The following is a 25,078-nucleotide window of genomic DNA, read 5'->3' on the forward strand; positions in this document are numbered from 1 at the left end:
TGCTGATGCATCCAATTATGGCACAGCCATCCGAAAGCTTCTGAAGATGACAAGATTCTGTGCAGTAGTTAAAGTCCAAGGTGCAAATGGTGAAGAGAAAGGGAGAGAAGACAGTCCCCTGTGGAGCCCCAGTGCTGCTGATCACTCTGTCAGACACACAGTGTTGCAAGCACACGTACTGTGGTCTGCCAGTCAGGTAATCAAGAATCCATGATACCAGGGAAGCATCAAGCAAGTTTTTAAAAAATAAAACAGAGCGGCAAGTATGTGAAATGCTCTACCAGAGGTAGTGCTAGAGGCAGATACATTAGGGGCATTTAAGAAGCTCTTAGGGAGGCACATGGATAATAGAAAAATGGTGGGCTATGGAGGAGGGAAGTGATAGATTGATCTTAAGAGTGAGTTAAAGGATGGTACAGCATCATGGGCTGAAGGACCTGTACTGTGCTGTACACTAAAAACAAACTGCAGATAACTTTGGTTATTTATTCACAGGATATGAACATCACTGGCATCACATGAGTCTCTAGAAATGAGGAAACAAGTCAAAGAATAAATGTTGAATTAATACAACTAAAAATTTAACGGAGTACAACCATCATTTGTAAGGATCAAAGCTGTTTGGTAAAAACATCACACAATAAATTATTTCTGTTATACAAGTTATCCTTAACTGCTCCACTTCCTTTTCCCTCTTCCCCGCTTAAAATGCTGTAACTGCTTTTCACTTGTCTTAATATCCCCATTTTGTGTTAGAGATCTCTTGTAACATCTTACGACATTGAAGGTGCTATCTGAAGGAAAGTTCTTGTTCTATAGAGAACGAAGCAAGGAAAGACTATTTACTTTTAATGGAAGGAAACACATTCAATGAATCAGTTCATTAGTGCAAGTAAAATAATGAAACTCAGCCTGGTAAGTTGCAGAGGTACAGATCAATAATTCACTTTGAAAATTAATATAGTTATTGTAACTTCAAGGACTTATAATACTTATCTCAGAATCAATTAAATAACATTCAATAAAGTCTATATAATTTCATGTTACAAATTAGATCACAAACTCAACATAGGAAACAGTGTTTACCTGTCCTTTACTATTCATTTATGCATGTTAATAGATCTCATTCTGTACTCACTTGCGACAGGCATGAAGGCTGTACATCTGCAAGTCTCGGAGATAAAAGCCCAGCCATCAGGCAACGACTATAACCATCAGGTATAGCTTCACTAAGAAAAGGACCGGCTTTCTTCAAATAATTCAAAGTCTGGAAAACGTAATCAAAAGTTTGATGGCCAGCAGTGTTCCAACAAAATTCTATTAAAATAAGTATTACATATTAGCCCAATAAAGTATTGCAATATAGAATCACAGAACTCTGTTCCAAGTTCTTACAGAAGCTGAATGCAGACTAATGTAGTTAAGAACAAATTTCAAAATCAATCTGGCAGCAGTAAGGCAATTACTACCACCATATTACATTTTCAAATGTCCAGGATTTTAAAAACCTGCATGTCAATGAGCAACCTAAACAAATATCTCCTTATGACATAGGCCCAGAGTAATTTCCTTCACGTGCTCATTTTGCCCGGTGATCTATTCATCCTCTATTCTACCAGTAATCTACACACTAGGTACAATTTGCAGCAGTTAATTAACCTAACGCTTAAACTGTGGGAGAGAACTGGAGCGTCAGGGGGAAACACACATGGTCACAGAGAAAGTATGCAAACTCCACAGACAGCAGAGTTCAGGAGGGAACCGAGATCACTGAGACAACAACGGCTATATTAGCTGCACCATTGTGTCACTTCGAAGGCTTTGAGTAAGTGGAAGAAATCAAGGCAGAATCCGGTTAACTGAATTATCAGGAGATACTAAGAACATCAGTGTCTAGAGAACTGCAATGGGGACTTCTTCATGTAACCAATGGTGATAACGGTGTGCAGGCAGAATTTAATGAAGCAGGACCTCTATCTCAAGAGTGCAGTCTGTAGTATATAAATCAGCATAGCAAGAGACAGATAATACATATAGTCTGGCTAGAAAGAGGGGGATAATACATACAGATGGCTAGAAAAGAGTCCTGGAGAGAGATCTTTATCTTCCTCAGACTCCAGGCCATTACTGGAAGAAGTGGTTCATTTACTAGTTGGATAGAATGCCTCTCAAGAGGTGGGACCTCTTGGTGGGCATTCAGTTCACTGATATAGACAGTCCTGACTGATACTGTGGCCATGAACTTGGGACGGAATGGCAACAAGTGGAAAGAATAAACAAGTGACAAGATAAAAATGTATATTGTATATGGTGCATATAGTATGCAGAATGAAGCACATGTTTAGGAAGGAGGTTCAATTGCAGCACTCAAAAAGGACCTGGATAAGTAACTGAAAGAAAAGTATTTGTTGTCACTATGAGTTTAGGATGCAGACTACAATTATCTTGAGTATTCTTATAGAGAAATGGCATGGATTTGATGGATCAAATGGCTTCCTTCAATGCTGCAACCCACATTAAATTAATTACAGATGCACAGTGTGCTGCAGACTACTATAGCATATCAAAGGACTGATGAGTCAAATCAAACCCCAAATATTGAAAATATCGTCTCAGACTTTAAAGAGTAACTACGGACAAACAAAAAAATGTTTAAAACAGATATAAAAGGTTCAAATTACAATCAATTTAATATCTAATTGGTCACAAATATTACCTCAAATAAATACTGAAATGGTATTAAAATAAGTATTAAAAACTGTACTGAACTCACCTCTTTTTGAAACCCAGAACCTGTTATATGTACAAGTCCAGTATTTAGCAAACAAGTTGCATCTACAAAAAAAAAACAATCATTGAGACACCATAGAAAGAAAGTCAACTTTGATTCATTTACACTATTTTCAATGCAAATTTGCTTGCCTAGGTTTAATTCTGGTTTACTTTCTGACACATCATACATTTTCAGTTAGAATGATTCACATTTTAACCTCTGAAAAAATAAAAGAAAAATACAATACCAACAAAAACAATATAACCAGACATAAATGTTGGGGATAATTAACAAAACCAGAATGGACAGAAATATATGAAGAATAATTAAGAAATCTAAGACAAAAATCAAAATCACTCAAAGGTTCTTGTACTTAAACGTCCATAAAAGCATTCATGAGCAGCTCCTTCCTCCACTCTCTGCCATTCACATTTTTATATTACAAGAAAAGAGTGAATTTACACATAGTAAAATATCCTAATAGGCTTCAGAGTAAATCCAAAAGATATAGACAAGGAGATATTAAAACAGGCAAATCAATGTTTGAACCAAGTGGTGGGTTTTGAACAAAAGCTTTAAGTGGAAGATAGGATAAGAGGGAGAACCATCAAACTTAAGATTTAATGCAGCTGAAGGGATACTTGCCAACAGTCTAAAGAAATTATTGTACAAATATTCATTTCCATAGATGCTGCCTGACCAGCTGAGTTTCTCCAGCATTGTGTTGCTCTAGATTTACAGCATCTGCAGAATCTCTTGCAACATTCAATAGACACTGAAATAACGTGTCACTGCACATGCACCAACCTCATGAGTAAGCTTTCATGCATTGATTGACTGTTAATGGACAATAATATCATTCCTACTGTTTCTTAGACAAGGTCAGATAATTCTGCCAAAACTCATCAATCACTGATCCGCAGTTCCTCTTCGACCAGCTGAGTATTTACAGCATTTTCTACTTCCAGTGTTAACTTTTAACATTAGTTTTTTTCAGCTGATCTCTGGGGTTTGGCTGGATGAGGAGTGTCCATTTGTCAGTTAGAGGGCTGTATTTTATCACAGTTCCAAAAATTGTGTTCACAGTCACTAATCAACCAACTTGGATTTCATCTCACATTTTATCATAAGAAAGCTATAACATTAAGATCAGCTGCTGTTGTGCAGTGCACTTACCAAAATTGAAGGTACTAGGATTAAAAAACTGCTCTGGTGGAGGATATGAAGGAGGAACTCCACGGCTAAGGCTTCTTTCATGTACTGAGACATCCAGCAGATAATATGGGAAGGTCATGTCCACTACAGTGTCCAGAGACCATAACGCAAAATAGGGGCAGTTACCTAGATTCTCACCCGCTCTAGAAACAAAAACCATTAAATTAAATCAGATATCACAATTTTAAGCTTAATTAGAAAATTCCTTTCCAGGCTCCATGAAGAGATATATAGACAAGATACAAATTCTTTGTTATATCTATTTCATTGAGGCTTCTACAAAAATTGCGTACTGAAATGCAGAATATGTCGTGGACGGGTTAAATTATTATTTGGAAGTTGGATTGTTTACTATAACCTTTACACTGTCAAGTTTCAGAATTTTCAATTTTCGATTAGCCATAGTATCCACTTCCATTGAAATCAATTACACTAAAATATAATCTTCAATATAAAAACTTTCAAATTACGCAATCCAATCATGTTATTACATATTGTAAGGGAAGAGTTAAACAAGATTCCTCCTTGGTATAAGCTAAAATGAAAGACAAAATGGTATTAGCTTGGAGTGGCAACACACACACACACACAAAACGCTGGAGGAACTCAGCAGGCCAGGCAGCGTCTATGGAAAAGAGTAAACAGTCGACGGATAGGGGCAAGACCAACCCGAGTTCTGATGAAGAGTCTCGGCCCGAAACATCAACTCTTTACTCTTTTCCACAGATGCCGCGTGGCCTGTGAGTTCCTCCAACATTTTGTGTGCGCTGCTTGGATTTCCAGCATCTGCAGATTTTCTCGTATTTTAATTTGGAGTGAGATTGTTTTGAGAAAGTCAAGAGAACTGGTCCACAGTGATGTCTTGAAAAAGTCGAGGAAATTCCAGTCTGAAGCTGTAATAGTGGAGTGTGGTGAAAAACATGTTTGTCTGGGCTGTAATTCTTAAGAGATAAGGGAGTACAGCTGGTACCACCAAGGAATAGAAAAGTATGAGTGTAAAGGATTTTGAATTTTCTTAATGTAGGGGAGAGCTTTGTCTTGGGCTAGGAGACCAGCCAGTGTTAGTGCCAAGATGATAGGGACAAGTACGTTACGACAGAGAGACATGTCTACTACTGTAGACATTTGTTTTGCTTTCTGCATTGCATACGTGTTAGTTCTAATAAAGTGTTTTCTTGTGTTTTAACATGGTGTCTTTTGTTTACTGATGATTATGCAAATACTATGAGCTGATAAAAGAACACATGACAAATATCAAAATAATTTTCACCACACATATATAAAAGCTATAAATTTCCATATTTTTGAAAAAAAAATCTCAATCCAGGTTGGGATATTTTAACTATTTATCTTCAGTAGATCAACCAGTTTGAGTTCTTTCTTGGGTCCAGTCACACAAACTGACCAAAATTAATGCCCGACTGGCTTGAAGCTGCATCACACAGTGTTTTTTGTGATGACACAATTGTAGATACTAACAATCACAACAAGCTTCTTTTTTGAGACAGCTTGCTGACTTGAGTTTTAGCAGGTCTCCTTGATAAAACCCTGTCAAATTACAGTATGGCTTCACGTCGAGGGCAGTCACTCTCACTTCATTCTAGAATTCAGTGTGAACCAAGGCTGAGAGATCTGGAATCAATCAGGTCTGGCAAATTCAATTGCATGTCCTGATGAAGGGTCTCAGCCCGAATCGTTGACTGTTGATTCCTTTCTATAGAATGCTACCTGGCTTGCTGAGCTCCTCCAATATTTTGTTGTTTGTTGCCTTGGATTTCTAGCATCCGTAGAGTTTCTCGTGTTTGTCAATCACATGATTGATGAGAAAGTCATTAGTAAGTACCATTTAACAGCATTGTCACTGGCAGCCTCCATCATACTGCTGAAGATCAAGAATGAACTAATCTGGACTGGAATACCCTGGGGTTGCACAGATCAGTATTTAGGAGACTGAAAATCTGGCTCAGTGGAGCCTCAGCAGCAATCTCTTACTCAATGTTAGCAAGACCAATGACTTGAATATTGACTTCCGGAGGAGGAAACCAGAAGGCCATGAGCCAGTCCTCCTGGGAATCAGAGGTGGACAGGGTCAGCAACTTTGAATTCCTTGGTGTTATAACTTCAAAGGACCTGTCCTAACTTCAAAGGACCTGTCCTGGGCTCAGCATTTAAGTGTAATTACGAAGAAAACACATCAACTCCTCTTCTTCCTTAGGAGTTTGCAAAGATTTGGTATGACATCTAAAACTTTGATAAATTTTGATGGATTTTGTGGAGAGTATATTGAAAGGCCACATCACAGCCTGGTATAAAAACACTAATACTTTTGAATGGAAAATACTACAAGTAGTGGATACGGCCTGGTCAATCACGGGTAAAGCCCTCCCCACCATTGAGCACATCTACAGAGACACTGTCACAGGAAAGCAGCATCCAGCATCAGGGACCACCACCACCCAGGCCATGCTCGCTTCTAGCTGCTGCCATCAGGCTCCTGAACCAGAGGGGATGACTTCACTCAACATCACTGCACTTATTTATTTAGTACTATTAGTTCTTTTTTCCCTTCTTTTTGTATTTGCACAGTTTATCTTCTTCTTCAAAATGGTTATCCACCCTGTTGGTGCAGGCTTTCATTGATTCTATTATGGCTGGTGGATTTATTGAGTATTCCATATATGGTGACAGATATGTATACCTGTACTTTTGATAATAAATTTACTTTAAAGAAGTAGATTATTCACAAAGTCCAGTTTATTCTTTATGTTGAGTCTGGCAGCTCTCTCCTTACACAGCTAGCTCTGTCAATAGTGATGGGCACTGAAGTTCTTCATGCCTCAAAACATGAGAAGACAATAGATGCAGGTAATATGAAATAAAAATAAGAAATGCTGGAGAAACTCGACAAATGCAGAGAGAGATCACACAGGTACTTCTGAGATATCATGCTTCTTTCCAAACAGTAGCTTCTTGTCTACCATAGTTGGCAGAATCCCTGACTGCATCTCTTCCATTTCCTATGCTTTTGCTCTCACTCCTCTTTTCCCAGCCACAATAACCACAGGAGTTTCCTTGGTCTTCACTATCCAGTCCATCAGTCTTCACTTTTAATGGATCAGTCTTCACAATTAATGCCACCTTTAATGAAATTCCACCACTGCATACATCTTATTCTTCCCCTACTTTGCCTGACTACATTTCATAGATAGTCTTCTTCACAACTCCCTGGTCTGCTTCACCAAAGCTCCAATTCTTATAGCACTTTTCCACGAAACTGCATAGAATACAAGGCCTTTCCCCCCCGCCGCTTCTTTTACCACCACCTTGGGACCCATACTGTCTTTTTAGATGAAGTAGCAATCTACACATTTCTTCCAATCTCATATTCTGCATTCGCTGTTCACAGTGATCACTTCAAGACTGAAAAAATCAAATGCAGTTAACTGCTTTGTGGGATAAGTCTTATTAGGTCCTGTTGTCACTTTAATTTTTACATACCTCTCCCATTCTTACCAGTCGGTGGCCTCCTGAACCATTTTAACAAGACCTAGTGTAAGGCTGAGGAACAGAACCAGATTTCCATCTGGTCACACTGAAGTCTTCCTGAACTAATATTCAGCTCTGCAAATTCAGGTGTGCTTGTTTCCGATCTGGTTCATCCATCAGTTCCCTTCCACTCCATTCACATAGCTTGACACACTGGACATACCTCTCAGGTCTGTGCTTGACAATTCATGTTCCTTTGTGTTCAGTTTCTAAGTGCCCTCATTTCAAAACTTTAATGTTCCTTCAGAACTGCCCTCATTTAATACATCAACTGGCTGACCTTGTTTATAGCATATTTCCATGGCAACCTAAATACCTTTATCCTATTCATCCTTCTCCACACACTGCAAATCTGCATGTTTTTGTGAGCCCTTCTACAAGTCTGATGATCAATCCAATGACTACAAGCGTTACTTCTGTTTTTCCTTTCACAAATGTTGCTCGATTTGTTGATTGCTTCCAGTGGGAAAACAAGTATTTAAAATTCAAAAGGCAGGAATAAGAATTCTATAAATGTAGTTACTTGTTTCTACCTTTAACAAGTTTGTTGACAATCACATCAAATCCCTGGTTAATGGTAGTAAAAAGCCTTTGCTGAAGGTCTGACATTTAAATAGACTGCATCGTTAAACTTTCCAGACAGATTCTACCTATTACTACCATAAAAATGTTCACCAAAGCCTGCCCTCACCTTGGAAAGTGCTATTTTAAATGCATCTGCAGTTGGCCACTTCTAGTGTTGTGCACCTTATGAAAAGCTTCCAACTAATGGCACCCTTTCAAAATTCTGATTTAAAGCCATACAATGAAGTAAATCTTCCAAACCTCTTCCTCCATTTTCTTAAATTACGAGCATTTACATTGACCAAGTACTTTCACCTGTAACTATTTTCACTTGCACTTTAACAGTCATGCAAAGGGAAAAAGATTTCTTACCTTAGTGAATCAGGCATCTGTGCATGATACCAACGATTGATATCAAAAATGCCCAAATAAGTAGAGGGCTTGCGCTGCCCATATGTATTCATCTGCCAACTGAAAACAGATACACTGGTGTCCGGTGAGGTGGCTGGAAACAAAATTTTCAATTTAATTTTTTTGTTAAGCACAAGGATACACTACAATCAGTTAACTTAATTTGTTAAGCTTTTCAGACAGTGAAACAGTGTTGAATTTAATATTAGAATGTATACTACTGAATGGCTCCACCTGGGTGAATTTTGCCAACCTCAGAGGAAATATTTCTATTCTATTTCTGAATTTGCAGAACTGAATGCTTACTATAGGTGAGTTTTAAAGCCCAAGTGACAAGCCAAATTAAGGGTGCAGTAAGGCTGTTTTAAAACATCAAAGCTATATTCTTTGGAATTGCTCAGATTCACTGGACGTCACACAGTTGAACGTGCAAAGTCTTACAATAAATGAGTACACGGAACTTCAAAACGTAGTATTGAACTGCAACTGTACTCAGGTGCCAGTGAAGAAGCCTATGTGGCTTTAAAGCATTCCAGTCAGGTGATTCTGTGAGAAGTTGAAAAGACTCGAACCGGTATACATTGGGGTTATGACTATGTTCTACAAGTCTGACATCTGACAGCTTCCACGATCAAAATCCCTGTAAAACACCCTTTGCTCAGTTCCAACAGAAATCAAACTGTTAGCATCTTCCAGTTCTGACATGTGGAAAGTCAAGTGACATTTTGTTAATGAAGCATAAAGTTAATAACATGGATCCCGTATATGTAGTAATGTATGAAGTTCTAACACCATCCTTTACCTTAAATGTACTAGTTGAAAATGAGAAAATATCATTTTGGAAAATGAATTTATGTGTGGCAGTGACTCACTTATGTTAAGAATAGATAATTCAATCTGCATTAGAAAATTTCATAAAGTGAATACTGCATATATAAAGTTTGTAATAATTCCCTGAAGGCAGGCAGTGATAAACAGCTTTGGAGAAAAGCAGCAACACTTCCCTCTGGCCTTCATAAGTGATTAAAATTGATTTAACATGCGTGTATAAGTAACACCTTAAACTCACCCTCAGTCATACTTTCTTCTCTATCAGCATGATTCCTAAATTTCTCTATCGTCTGGCAGCACAGCAGCCGAGCATTAGTATTCCGCATTCTTGGAGAAAGCACTTCATTTGTAAGATCTTGAGTATAACGCTCTTCACAATATTCCAAGCCCTTCAAGAAAACAGAAAGGCCATTTAGAAACTCTGGACATAAATGTAAACCACTGTGTCCTTAAATGTGTCTTAACCTCAAAAGTACATTTTACTTGGGAGCACAGACAATCAAACTATAGCCAATAAAACCAAGGTTAGGGTCTTCAGATATAATATCTTATAGTTGTTTTAGTCTTTATATTATACTATATATATATCAATTACTATCTTCACCTGCTCCTTGCTTTACAAACATGTATTCAGTAGTGCAGTATTGCAAATTGTAAGATTCCTCTCTGTGACCACTTCAAATAGTTAACAGCACAATATGGTCCTATACTGTTCTACTTTGTTTCTTTTAAATGAGCAAATGTGTGCCATATCTATTAAGACAATAAGGCCAGAAGATACAGGAGCAAAATTAGGCCATTTGGCCAATTCAGTCTGCTCAATTTCATCATGGCTGATCCATTTTCCTTTGAGCCCCAATCTCCTGCTTTCTCCCTGTATCTCTCATACCCTGACCAATCGAGAATCCATCAACACTTGCCTTAAATATACCCAATGACTTCACCTCCACATCTGTCCATGGCAACAAATTTCATAGATTTAGCACTTTCTGCCTAAAGAAATTCCTCCTCACCTCTGTTCTAAAAGGAAGCCCCTCTATTCTGTGTCCTCTGGTCTTAGACTCTCCCACCATAGGGAACATCCTCCCCACACCCACTTGATAGAGGGCTTTCAACATTCGATAGGTTTCAATGAGGTCACCCCTCGTTCTTCTGAACTCTAGTGAGTACAGGCCCAGAGCCATCCAACACTTTTCATATGACAAGCCTTTCAATCCCAGAATCATTTCTGCGAACCTTCTTTGAAATTCTCTCCAATCTCAGCACATCCTTTCTTGGATAAGGGGCCGAAAACTGCTCACAATACTCAAAGTGAGGCTTCACAAGTGCTTTATAAAGCCTCAACATTACATTGTTGCCTTTATATTCTAGTCCTCTTGAAATGAATGCTAACATTGCATTTGCATTCCTTACCACAGACTCAACCTGCAAATTAAACTTTAGGCAATCCTGCATAAAGATTCCCAAGTCCTTTTGCAACTCAGATTTTTGAATTTTCTCTTCATTTAGAAATTACTCTACCCTTTCATTTTGTCTGCCATAGTGCAGGACCATATACCTCAGAACACTGGATTCCATCTGCCATGTCTTTGCTCACTCTCCTAATCTGTCCAAGTCTTTCTGTAGACTCTTTACTTCCTCAAAACTACCTGCCCCTCCTCCTGTCTTCACATCATCTGCAAACTTTGCCACAAAGCCACCTATTCAATCATTCAAGTCATCAACATATAACGTTAGAAAGAAATGGTCCAACACAAACCCTGTGGAACACTACTAGCTACCGGTAGCCAACCAAAAAGGCTCCCTTTATTCACATTCTTTGCCTCCTGCCAATCAGTTACTGCTTTATCCATGCTAGTATCTTTCCTGTAATAACATGGGCTCTTATCTTGTTAAGCAGCCTCACGTGTGGCACCTTGTAAACTGCATTCTGAAAATCCAAGTACACAACATCAACCGATTCTCCTTTGTCTATCCTGCTTGTTATTTCTTCAAAGAAGTCCAACAGATTTGTCAGGCAAGATTTTCCCTTTAGGAAACCACGCTGACTATGGCCTATTTTATCATGTACCTTCACTTAGCCCGAAACCACATCCTTAACAATCGACTCCAGCATCTTCCCAACCATTGAGGTCTAACTGGCCTATAATTTCCTTACTTCGGCCCCCCTCTCTCCTTGAAGAGTCGCATGACATTTGCAATTTTCCAGTCTTCCAGAACCTTTTCAGAATCCATTGATTCTTGAAAGATTACTAATGCCTCCACAATCTCTTCAGCCACCTCTTTCAGAATTCTGGGGTGTACACCATCCAGTCCAAGTGACTCATCTACCTTCAAACCTTTCAGTTTTCCAAGAACATTCCTCCTAAAAAGGGCAACTTCACACACTTCTGCCCCCTGAAACTCTTCAACTTCCAGTATGCTACTAGTGTCTTCTTTCACAGTGAAGACTGATGCAAGATACTTATTCAGTTCATCTGCCATTTCCTTGTCCCCTCATTACTACCTCTCTAGCATCATTTTCTAGTGGTCCTCTCTTTTATACTTTATGCACCAGAAGAAACATTTGGTATCTTCTCTAATATTATTAGCTAGCTTACTTTTGTATTCCATCTTTTCCTTCTTAATGACTTTTTTTTTAGTTGTCTTGTGTTGATTTTTGAAAGATTCCCAATCCTCTAACTTCACACTAATTTTAACTCAAGTATATGCCCTCTCTAGCTTTCATGTCAGCTTTGACTTCTCTTGTTAACTGTGGTTGTGTCATCTTGCCTTTAGAATATTTCTTCCCCTTGGGATGTATCTATCCTGCGCCTTCGAAATTGCTTCCAGAAATTCTAGCCCATTGCTGCTCCACCATCATCCCTGCCAGTGTTCTTTTCTAATCACTTTTGGCTAGCTCCTCTCTCATGTCTCCGTAATTCCCTTTACTCTATTGCAAATACTGATACAGCTGACTTGTGGCTTCTCTTCCTCAAACTGTAAGGTGAGTTCTATCATATTATGCCACAAAGGGTTTCTTTACCTTTAAGCTCTCTAATCAATTTCAGATCATTGCACAACACCCAATCCAGAATAGCTGATCTCCTTGTGTGCTCAACCACGAGCTACTCTAAAAAGCCATTTTGTTGGCATCTAGAAATTCCCCTTCTTGGGATCCAGTACCAAGCTGATTTTCCCAATCTACCTGCATACTAAAATTCTCCATAACTATTGTAACATTGCCCTTTTGGCAAGCATTTTCTATGTCCCAATGTAATTTGCAGACCACATCCTTACTACTGTTTGGGAGCCTGTCTATAACTCCTATAAGGGTCTTTTTACTCTTGCAGTTCCTTAGCTCTACCCACAACGATTCAACACCTTCCAATCCCATGTCACCTCCTTCCAATGATATGATTTCATTTTTACTAACCAGGCTACACCACCCACTCAGCCTACCTGCCTATCCTTTCGACAGGATGTGTATCCTTGGACGTTAAGCTTCCAACTATAATCTTTCTTCAGCCACAATTCAGTGATGCCCACAACGTCATACATGCCAATCTGTAACTGTGCTACAAGTTCATTTACCTTATCCCATATACTGTGTGTATTCAAATAGAACACCTTGCAGTCTTGCATTCACCTTTTTTGATTCTGTCCGCCTTTTAAATTGCAACTCATCCTGTTGACCACAATTCTGTTGACCTCTCCTTGCTAGGAGGCTCACTACACACAGCCTCTGTTTGTAAACCAACTACCCCATCCTCAGCACTATCACTCCTGCCCATGCCCTGCCAAGTTAGTTTAAACTCTTCCGAACAACACTACTAAACCTCTGCGTACAAATGTGAATATACTCTCCATTGTAACACTAAAGAACACTAAGGAATGGCAGATGTGAAACACTGATTAAATTATTGGAGAATGGATAATCTAATGCAAAATTACCAGTGGGATAAGACTTTGCTTTTATTTTTGAACTGCTGCATGTACAAATATATTTCAAAACATTGGCTGTCAGTGTTCTCTTAATACTTTATGTCACAATTCAGACTCAAACCATCATTGCTTGTTCAGCATTAACTTGGATTCCGTTGCGTTATTGACTTAATAAAATAGCTCTGTAGCATAAAGAAAAACATATCAGTACCTCATAGAGGATTTGTCCTGATGTTAAACACTTCCGATCACCAAATGCCAACTGCAGTAGGTGCAGGCTTACCACATCTCCTTCACTAAAAACAAAGGAAAGTGCACATTGTCATTTCTTTTTGAAACTAACTCATCAGTGAAAAGGTGTGGTTCTACACTGTATATTTATTGTTTCCTTGAAGTTATATTTATTAAACAAAAAAGGCTTATTTTTTCAAAATATAAAATATTAAGGAATTCAACCTTAGAATGACCATTTGGTTCTGATATTTTTCAATACACAAACTAAGGAGATGTCTACTCTTTAATTGCTGTAAGTGTCATTTCCAATGACATTCAATATATTCAGTTATTCAAATTCAATTCCCAAAAGTGATGATTTCACTTAATTCAATGCCAATTAAATTCTCACTGCTTGACCACATAATGACAGCAGTACAAAACAGTTTTATGAAGCTAGAAGGGTAAATGCATAAGGCTGTGTGCTTAGCCCCTTGCTCCACTTACTTTACACTCATGACTGTGTGGCTAAGCACAACTCCAACGCCATTTACAAGTTTGCTGACAACATAGGCTGAATCAAAGGTGGTGATGAATCAGTATAGGAGGGAAACTAAAAAGCTGACTAAATGGTGCCACAACAACAATCGCTTACTCAATGTCAGCAAGACCAAAGAGCTGATTATTGACTTCAGGAGGAAACCAGACGTCCACAAGTTAGTCCATATCGGGGTATGAGAGGTGGAGAGGGTCAACAACTTTAAGTTCCTTGGTACTTGGTATTATCATTTCAGAGGACCTGCCCTGGGCCAGCACCTAGGTACAATTAGGAAGAAAGCACAGCAGCGCCTCTGCTTCCTTTGGAGTTTGCAAAGATTTGGCATGGCATCTAAAGCTCTGACAAACTTCTATAGATATGTGGTGAAGAGTATATTACCTAGCTGCATCACAGACTGGTATGGTATTATCAATGAACACACACAAAATGCTGGTGGAACGCAGCAGGCCAGACAGCATCCATAGGAAGAAGCACAGTCGATGTTTCGGGACAAGACCCTTCGTCAGGACTAACTGAAAGCAGAGATAGTAAGAGATTTCAAAGTGGGAGGGGCAGGGATGGAGCCAAGAGCTGGAAAGTTGATTGGCAAAAGGGATACAAGGCTGGAGAAGGGAGAGGATCATGGGACGGGAGGCCCAGGGAGAAAGAAAGGGGGAGGGGAGCACCAGAGGAAGATGGAGAGCAGGCAAGGAGGAATTGTGAGAGGGAGAGAGAGAGAGAAAAAAAATCATTAAAAAAAGGGATGGGGTAAGAAGAGGAGATGGGGCATTAACGGAAGTTAGAGAAGTCAATGTTCATGCCATCCGGTTGGAGGCTACCCAGATGGAATATAAGGTGTTGTTCCTCCAACCTGAGTGTGGCTTCATCTTTACAGTAGAGGAGGCCGTGGATAGATATATCAGAATGGGAATGGGACGTGGAATTAAAATGTGTAGCCACTGGGAGATCCTGCTTTCTCTGGCAGACAGAGCGTAGGTGTTCAGCAAAGCGGTCTCCCAGTCTGCATCAGGTCTTACCAATAAATAGAAGACTGCACCGGGAGCACCGGACGCAGTATATCACACCAGTCGACACACAGATGAAGTGTCGCCTCACATGGAAGGACTGTCTGGGGCCCTGAATGGTGGTGAGGGAGGAAGTGCAAGGGCATGTGTAGCACTTGTTCCCCTTATAAGGATAAGTGCTGGGAGGGAGATTGGTGGGAAGGGATTGTGGGGGGGGGGGGGGAACGAATGGACAAGGGAGTCACATAGGGAGCGATCCCTGCAGAAAGCAGAAGGCGGGGGGGGGGAGGGAAAGATGTATTATCAATGCCCTTGAACAGAAAATTTTACAAGTAGTAGTGGATGTGGTTCAGTGCACCATGGGCAAAGGCCTCCCTAGCACTGAGCACATCTACACAAAGCATTGTCGCAGGAAAGCATCCATCAGGGACCCACACCAACCAGGACAAGCTCTCTTCTCGCTACTGTTGTCAGGAAGCTGGTACAGGAGCCTCTGAACTCAGTACCGGGTTCAGGAACTGTTATTACCCCTCCAAATTCAGGCTCTTGAACCAAAGGGGATAACTTCACTCAACTTCACTTGCCCCATCATTGAAATGTTCCCACAACCTAAGGACTCGCTTTCAAAGCTCTTCATCTCATGTCCTTGATATTTATTGCTTATTTATTTATTATTACTATTTCTTTCTTTTGTATTTGCACAGCCTGTTGTCTTTTGAACACTGTCTGAATGCCCAGTTGGAGCAGTCTTTCGTTGATTCTATTATGGTTATTATTCTATTATAGATTTATTGAATATGCCTGCAAGTAACTGAATCTCAGGGTTGTACACAGTGACATACATGTACTTTGTTGATAAATTTACTTTGAACTTTGAAGAAAACAGATATAAATGGCACTAACTTTCAATTCATCCAAGATAGACATAATGGTCTAGATATAGAGATATCTTGCCCCACCATCTTATATTCATAGGTAATCACAATATACACACAAAATAATCCTCTCATGCACACATACTGTAATTTATAATTATGAGCAGACACTCACCCATCCTGAGCAGATTGCACTGCCCAAAGGTAACAACAATTCCGAGGATCATTTTCAGGTTCTTGAAAAGTGAATGCATAGACAGGTACATTCCCTCCTTCCAACTGAGAGTGGTATCTGTATCAAGTAAAGGTTTTCATCAAACTGACTTTTAAAGAATTACTAGAAGTTTTATCTATTGTTACTATATGTACTTTGAACTTCAGAATCCCTCCATCTTAAAACTGAAATTAAACACGGCAGATTTCAGGGAATCTGTGTGGAAGTTGAGAAGCTTCTGAAAATGCTGCAGATAGTTAAGCAATAAGTTTATTTCCCATTACTTACTCCTTCTTTAAAGACTTCAGGTTCCAGAGTTGAACATAACCATTTGCAAAGCCAACAACAAGCTGATTTGTTCTGAGGACATATCGAATTGCAGTGGCTGCTATCCTTGATGGACTCTGCAACTGAAAACAAAGATGTCGCCCTTCCCTCATCACATTCTCCCTCATTCGTGGAATTTCAGCAGGTGATCCGTTGACCACTTCAAGGTCTGAAAGATTAAATAGTCAGAACACAAGTAAAAATATTTTTAATTCAATGTTTTAATGAAGCAGGTACCAAATGAAAGGAAGTTACAGAACAGTTTATTGTACCTGGTTGGAAAACAATATCATCCAATGTTTCAGATTATTTATGAAATTCACCATGATACTTAATTTCAGGTTTAAAATTAACATATGCATGCATTTGACTGATTATTGTCAGAACTTCTTTACTGACACCTTTTCTAATTCAGATCACCATCATGTAGGAGGGAACAATAGCTGACAATAATTGGTACCTGACAATACAAGCTGCGTTGCAAGAATGTCTCAGAGAACTGACATTATGAAAAACAGCTGGTCTAGAGATTAAAAATGTCAAAGGCCTGACAGTCTGTGGTAACCACTGCCCAGGAAGCAGAGGACTACATTTAGACAGGATGGGATAAAGTTTAACATGTTGACTCATCCAGGATACTGGAATATCAGCCAAGCTGCCATGCAACAAAGAGGCACTGAAATGGTTGTGTAGAGGTAAGAACGGTGTCATCAGCCTAGGTGCAGAACCTATTAAGTCTTCAGAAGTGTTGCTAACAATCTGCAGACAGATGCGAAGTATGCGTGCGTCAAGAAAAATGCCGAGAAGAGACTGAGAACTCTGGATCTAATGATATTAGGTGACATCGAAGTGATAGCAACAATTAACTGGCATGATTAGATATTCAATCTGGAAATTATCTATCAAATGTAGGGAAAAATATCTATTGGCCAAATGATCATTTTCAGTAACACATTTCTTGCTTTTTGCTATGTAGTGACTTTTTGACATCAGGCAGTTAACATTCAGGAACTTGACGCTGCCTTTCTACTAACTCTAGTTATTCACAGCACAATCTGAAACACATCATCCAAAATGCTGCAATGCAGAAAATTAGTGGTCGAACTGGGTGCTGTTCATGAGCTGCAGCATTCCACGACCATGTTGGGAACAGCAACTAAGGTTCCTGATTCCCCAGCACACACTGCATGACTGATTTAGTTACTTCAACGTCAGGCAATTGCTGATGTAATTCACTGGGCTCATCATCCAGGATATAGCATCTTGTGCAAACTCAAATACTTCTTGCTTTGATATTTGACATTTTACTTTCTTACAAAGTGTTGACATGCTTGTTAAACAACAACGGAGCTTATGAAGGCCATATTATTTAGTCATTATCATACTGATGCTTATCGAAGCCTGTTGTGCTTAACTGACTCTCCCATGACAAGAATAACCACAGTTCAAACGGTACGTCACTGGCTACAATACATTTTAGGGCACTTTGAAGCAATGAAAATAACGATGGATATGCAAGCCTAATTTTTGATGAGCAAATTTACCTGCTGGTTCTTGCTCACTTTGACTGCAGGCGAAATTATCCAGACACAGATCGATAAGAAGAACATGTCCAGTGTCAGTTACAACTGCTACTATACCAAAAAACCACCGGAGACTTTGATTTAAACGCTGTGTGCTAGCTGTTGCACCTCCATGGTTAACAATTGGCTCAATGGCCACTACCTGAGATGAAAGAAATTAAAAATACGATATAAAAGTGCTCTATACCACGTTAAAATGTTACACCAAAAGCAAAATGCGATGGTATATATGTAACTTATAATGTGTCATCTCAGCATTCTGCTAACTTGTGGTTTTGAACATCAATGAAATGTATCAAAGGTATAAAACACCCTTATTACATTACTTTTACCTCATCTTAATAAATGGGGAATCAGAACACTGTCACCTGCTTTCCCATAATGCCAAGCCACGTGAATGCACCGAGAAATGAATGTTGGGAAGAAAGTATTTGTTTACCTTGCTTCAGGAAAAGAAATATTCAGGGCAAGATTGCACATAAGCATCATTTACAAAAAGAACCAGGCATGAAATGACCAACCTACAATAGGAAGTCACCCTGTTCAGATGTAAGCAACTCAAACAAAACTCCAGGATTGAGTACAAGAGCAAACTCATCAAAAGTTAGATTTCATTAGAGTGGGGAAATCAGTCACTTAACTGAGAATTATTATTTTTTTTTAAACTTGAATGGAACAGAACATGGTTCCAAATAATAAAGCCAATCCATCCTATGTCCAAGTGGCACTTTGCCAGCTGAACCATTAACCAAGTTAAAACCACTAACACTAATCAGCCTTACACAAGAACTATTTCATGAAACTAACTTAGTTGAAAAATCAGGAAGAAAAAATAGTTCAGAATGAGAGCGTATGTCATTTTGATTGAAGTGGCTTAAATCTGGATACTGACAGTGCATCGCGATTAAAAATATACTTTCATTTTTAAAGAGCAACAACAATGCCACTTCCAGTAAAATAACTTCATTTAAGCATGTATAAACAGGGAAAACAAATTCCAATATACACAAAAGAACCACCGTCAGAATGCAAATTGTTATACCAGAATAAGAAAACAAATTTATCTTTTAGAATGCTATTTGCTCATCTGCGAGCTATAATGATGCTAATTAATTGCTTTTGCAACATATCAAATAAAATTAAATATACTCTATAGTAGCATGGCATTTGTAACTATAATTTCAAGTGGGACTGCAGAAACTTATTTAAAGAGAACCTTGCATGACTGATAATGAATGTGACTTTAAGCAGGATCCAACGACACGTCAGTATCATGGGACAATTTGTATATAATGGTGAAACTTCTCACATGTGAAATATGTACATTTTTATTAGTAATTCCACAAAACACAAAAGGTTATGATAAAGTAAGTATCCAATCACTCAATATTTTCTTCTTCATAAATAAGGGCACATTTTTAAAAAGGTTTAAAGGCATCTTTATAAAAACAGATATTCAAGAAAGGAACAACACATACGAGACCAAGTATCAGTAGTTGAAAGAATAATTGAAAGACAAAGCTATTTTTCATTTTTCCTTGCCTTTTGTGCAAGGATATGAAAATTGAAATAAAATTTTAAACACAACTTTGGCCCTATTTATTCCCCAAACATTAAGTATCATGAAAACTTCAAATAAGAACTTATTAAAGAAATGAGTTGATTAAGTAAAGAGCACGTGAACTTGTCAGTGGAGGATGATTACATAAACATACCTTTCCAGGGAGAAACACTGCCTTAACCACTCGGGAAACTGAGAGGTCGTAAAGGCAGAGGATGCTACCTTCAGATTCTTTTAATCCAATCAATAGTCCAGTTCTTTTCAACCAACAAAATTCCTTGACTGCCAGAATGGTGGGTGGATGCTCTCCAATTCCACAAAACCTATAGGCAGACAGTCGTTCGCCTGTGATCGAGTTAAGAAGCTCCAAATGAGCACCACACGCCAGCCAAGACAATCCATTTCTGCCTGAAAAAGAAACCCAAGAGCCATTAACTTGCTTGCCTTCAAGAATATAAAACTCAGCTGCACAAGAAAGTGATAACCCAAAAAGCAAACAATAAAAAACAAACCTGTGCTCATCAGACGTGCAATCAACTCCTGTTGCAGGCAGATTGCATAATCCATAACTACTCTCAGAATGGCACTCAGCTTTTCCCCCAAAATGTTACAAAGATAAATTCCAATCACTATCTATTAACAGCAACTTGGGATGAGTAACTTTTGTAATGAGTAACTCCATCGATGGATAAGCAAGCTGGTGATCAGATTTCTGTAAATAATACAGGCTTACGCATGCTTGCTGAAACTATTTGAGATGAGATTGTCTTCAAAACAGTGTGTCCTTCTTTTATTTGGTTCCACCAAATAAAAGCACACACACCAAACTAAACCAATTGCAAGTAGATAATCAATAACAAACACTAGAAATTCTGCAGATGCTGTTCCAAAGCAACGCACACACAGAAGCTGGAGGAACTCAGCATGTTAGGAAGCAACTATGGAAATGAACAAACAGTCGATGTTTTGGGTCAAGACCCTCCTTCAGTTCTGGAAAGGAAGGGGGAAAAGACGCCAGGAAAAAAAAAGGGTGGTGGGAGGGGGAAGAAGGAAGGAGAATAGCTAGATAATAAATAAAGGTACCCCTCTTAGATACGGATAATCCTCATGTTAATGGAGGAGAGGCTGTGTTCTTAGAAAAGCTTTCAGCCTAAACTTCCATAACTTGCATCTGTACATGTCAAGAAACATGAGTAGACAAAAATAAACTTTCAAGTTTTTCAGTAGCGACTTGCCAATTTTCCCAAGGATGAATTTCCATTACTCAAATGGCCATAATGTGGGGATTACCTATATTTTCAAAAGTTAATTCTTCCTTACTATCTAGGGGTACCCATCCTTTAATTATTCATTAGGTTTAATATATAAATGAAAAGGACTCCACAACAGCAGAAGAAATGGGTGCCCGAAAATGCCATTTGGCTGAGTATTCTCCACCATTCACCAAGATCATGGCTTTATCAACTACTTTTACACATCACATCACTCTTTTCCTGTAACATCCAGAAAACTACCAATCTCTGTCTGAATGAACTCAATGACTGCATCTCCACAGCGGAGAATGTTAAGAATTCCTTGCTTGAAGAAATACAATTTCAGTCCTAAATGGCTTACCTTGTCCTTTGAAGCTGTACCGTCTGGACATAAACTTTAAGTGGGGAAAGCATCCTGCCAGCAACTAGCCTGTCAACACTTACAGGAATCTTAAGCATCTTCCATGAGATCTCCCCTCATTTCACTGAACTCTAGAGAACACAAGCCTGTTTAATTACTCTTCATGCATCAAACTCACTAACCTTGGAACCAAAGTGAATTACTGCTATAACTAACTGTTCATATTCTTTTCAGGCATAGAAACAAGGTATACAGTGTCCAGCTTTTCTTTTTAAGTATATAAAGGGTAAAAGAGACTCGAGGGTAGATATAGGACCAACAGAAAATGATGCTGGAGGTATTGTAATAAGGGACGCAGAGACAGCAGAGGAACTGAATGCGTATTTTGCATCAGTCTCCACAGTGGAAGACACCTGCAGTATACCAGATATTCAAGAGTGTCAGGGAAGTGAAGTATGTGCAGTGAAAATTACGACTGAGAAGGTGCTCAGGAAGCTTAATGGTCTGAGGGTGGATAAATCTCCTGGACCTGATGGAATGCACCCTCGGGTTCTGAAGGAAGAAGCTGGAGAGATTGCGGAGGCATTAACAACGAGCTTTCAAGAATCGATTCTGGCATTATACTGGATGACCGGAAAATTGCAGATGTTACTCCGCTATTTAAGAAGAGTGGGAGGCAGCAGAAAGGAAACTATAGACCTGTTAGCCTGACATCAGTGGTTCGGAAGTTGTTGGAATCGATTGTTAGGGATGAGATTACAGAGTACCTGGAGACACATGACAAGACAGGCCAAAGCCAGCATGGTTCCCTGAAAGGAAAGCCCTGCCTGATTAACCTACTGCAATTTTTTGAGCAAATTACAAGCAGGGTAGACAAAGGAGATGCAGCGGGAGTGGTGTACTTGGATTTTCAGAAGGCCTTTGACAAGGTGCCACTCATGAGGCTACTTAGTGCTTAGCAGGATAAGAGCCCATGGAATTCCAGGCAAGTTACTAGCATGGGTACAGCATTGGCTGATCGGCAGAAAACAGAGTCGAAATAAAGAGATCCTATTCTGGCTGGCTGCCGGTTACCAGTGGAGTTCCACAGGGGTCGGTATTGCTACCACTGCTTTTTATGATGTATGTCAATGATTTGGACTATGGGATTAATGAATTTGTAGCTAAATTTGCCGATGATACAAAGAAAGCTAGAGGAGCCGGTAGTATTGAGGAAACAGAGCCTGCAACGAGACTTAAGATAGTTTAGGGGAATGGGCAAAGAAGTGGCAAATGAAATACAATGTTGGGAAGTCTATGGTCATGCACTTCAGTGGAAGAAATAAACGGGCAGACTATTATTTAGATGGGGAGAGAATTCAAAATGCAGAGATGCAAAGGGACTTGGGAGTCCTTGTGCAGGATACCCTAAAGGTTAACCTCCAGGTTGAGTCGGTGGTGAAGAAGGCAAATGCAATGTTGGAATTCATTTCTAGAAGTATAGAATTTAAGAGCAGGGATGTGATGTTGAGGCTCTATAAGGCACTCGTGAGACCACACTTAAGAGTATTTGTGTGCAGTTTTGGGCTCCTTATTTTAGAAAGGATATACTGACATTGGAGAGGGTTCAGAGATGATTCACGAGACTGATTCCAGGAATGAAAGGGTTACCTTATGAGGAACGTCTGGTCGCTCTTGGGCTGTATTCCCTGGAGTTCAGGAGAATGAGGGGGGGGATCTCATAGAAACATTCCAAATGTTAAAAGGCCTGAACAGATTAGATATGGCAAAATTATTTCCTATGGTAGGGGAGTCCAGGACAAGAGCGCATGACTTCAGGATTGAAGGACGCCATTTAGAACAGAGATGCGGAGAAATTATTTGTGTCAGAGGGTGGCAAATCTGTGGAATTTGTTGCTGCAAGGGGCTGTGGAGGCCAAGTCACTGGGTGCACTTAAGGCAAAGATAGATAGGTTCTTGATTAGCCAGGGCATCAAAGGGTATGGGGAGAAGATGGGGGTGTGGGGATGACTGGAAGAATTCGATCAGCCCATGATTGAATGGCGGAGCAGACTCAATGGGCCGAATTGCCTACTTCTGCTCCTATATCTTATGGCTTTACTCAATACTCCAACCAATGAAGGCAAGCATGCAACAGACTTTCTTCATCACCCTATCTACTTGCCAAGCCACTTTCAGACAGCTATGAACTTGACCCCAAAATCCCTGTGGATTTCAACTTTGATTCCAAGTTTTCAAGACTTGTCTAAAGGGAACCCCTTGAACATCAATATTATTACTGTTTCAACATCTAAAAAAATACTCTGCTTATCAACCGCAGTGCACAACACAGGAAACTTCACAGTACATTGCGCATGCCATTCCTTCCCACTCACTACGCTTTTCTCTTTCCTCTTAAAATCTCTACAACCAGCTTCCTTCTGAATTCCAATAGCTTTTATGTCAAATTTCACGAACGCGTTTATTTGGTCCCTCTAAGCTAAACTGTTGATAAAGATCGTGAATAACGTGGGTTCCTCAAGCACAAATCCCATGCAATGCTCCAGAACTCTTTGACTCCATTCTCCAGAAATTCCAGGATCTATGATAAGAACCAGTGTTCACGGTTACAGCCACCCATAGGTTATTGGGAACTGTCTACTTCTCCACCAGCTTCTCTAGCACTTTCAAAAAATATATATACCGTAAATTCTGGTGTATAAGCCCAGAATTTGGCCCTAAATTTTGGTCCTAAAATTAGGTGGTTGGCTTATACAGAGGGTGCCAACTTTGGAAAAACGAATACATGGAAGACAGGTCGTATTTATTGGCTGTTTTTGAGTCAAACACAAATGCTTATGAAATCTACACAAAAGAAAAGATCTACAAAACACATTCTGTTTCTCAATTTACTTGTACACACTGTTGTCGTCAAATGTTCAGAGCTTGAATCTCTTACACTCTTCATTATCTGACTCTCTGAAAATCGTGTTCCATTCTTCAGCAGTCACCATATCATCGTAAGGATTGTCAATTTCTGCTTCGACATCATCATTTGCAGCTTTACTGGCGGCCAAATCTCCATCATCTTCTTCCCAAAGCAAATGATCTTCAGTACCATCCAAAGCATTGCTGATATGGCACTTCTGGAAGGCCTTCACAATGCACTTGGCCTTCATTTCCCCCTACGACTGCGCTACCCACTCGCAAACTGTAGCTAGAGATGCGGCCCTCATATTTCCCGCTGGAGTGAATGACTGATTTCCAGACATTATCCATTCGTTCCACTGTTGACGCATGAATTCTTTGAATGGTTTGTTTAAACTCACAGCTTGTGGCTGGAGCACAGACGTCAAACCACCGGGAATGACTGCAATGTCCGTATTTTCAGCTTTCAATGCTGCTTTTGTCTCACCTGACAAGTGCGCTTTGAACATGTCCCGGACAAGTAGCGACTTTTCCTTCCTGAAACCTTCGGGACGTCGACGCCACACCTCTTTAACCCACTTCAAGCAACCCGCTTCGTCCATCCAGCCGCGTTCTTAAACGTAAACAACACCCCCGGGACTTTTTCCTCCCCTTCTGATTAACAGTGTGGTTGCCAGCAAAATCAAAAAACATTGGTGTCTCGTTCATGCTGCCAATCAATGAGAGCGGGTAAGAATGTGCCTTTTGATGCTTGATTACAACCGATTGGAAGGCCACAATCTTATTCTCGAGGTCGTTTGGCAACTTTTGAGCAATCTTTGTTTTTTGTCTCAACACAAGATCACGTCTATTCATAAATCGGGTGCACCAACTTCACGTAGATTTGAAATTTTCACTGACCTCACAGTGTTTTTCGGCCCATTTCAACACTTGAAGTCAAATCATTTCTCTGGTAAC

At 39.6% G+C, this 25,078-nt stretch overlaps 1 protein-coding gene across 8 annotated transcripts in view; it reads right to left on the reverse strand.

Moving 5' to 3' along the window:
* Positions 1-25,078, reverse strand: part of ahctf1 (AT hook containing transcription factor 1) — a 172,030-nt gene that overhangs the window by 58,711 nt on the left and 88,241 nt on the right. For all 8 annotated transcript variants that reach the window (XM_063055491.1, XM_063055489.1, XM_063055490.1 and 5 more), the window contains 10 exons: positions 19,755-20,008; positions 18,001-18,181; positions 16,418-16,625; positions 16,091-16,207; positions 13,476-13,560; positions 9,579-9,729; positions 8,471-8,603; positions 3,950-4,131; positions 2,774-2,835; positions 1,139-1,267 (listed from right to left, as the gene is read on the reverse strand). In XM_063055491.1, the coding sequence (XP_062911561.1) occupies positions 1,139-1,267; positions 2,774-2,835; positions 3,950-4,131; positions 8,471-8,603; positions 9,579-9,729; positions 13,476-13,560; positions 16,091-16,207; positions 16,418-16,625; positions 18,001-18,181; positions 19,755-20,008 (1,502 nt within the window). The remainder of the gene's footprint in view (positions 1-1,138; positions 1,268-2,773; positions 2,836-3,949; positions 4,132-8,470; positions 8,604-9,578; positions 9,730-13,475; positions 13,561-16,090; positions 16,208-16,417; positions 16,626-18,000; positions 18,182-19,754; positions 20,009-25,078) is intronic.

This window comes from Mobula hypostoma, chromosome 8 (assembly GCF_963921235.1).
Source record: "Mobula hypostoma chromosome 8, sMobHyp1.1, whole genome shotgun sequence".
NCBI classification, from domain to species: domain Eukaryota; kingdom Metazoa; phylum Chordata; class Chondrichthyes; order Myliobatiformes; family Myliobatidae; genus Mobula; species Mobula hypostoma.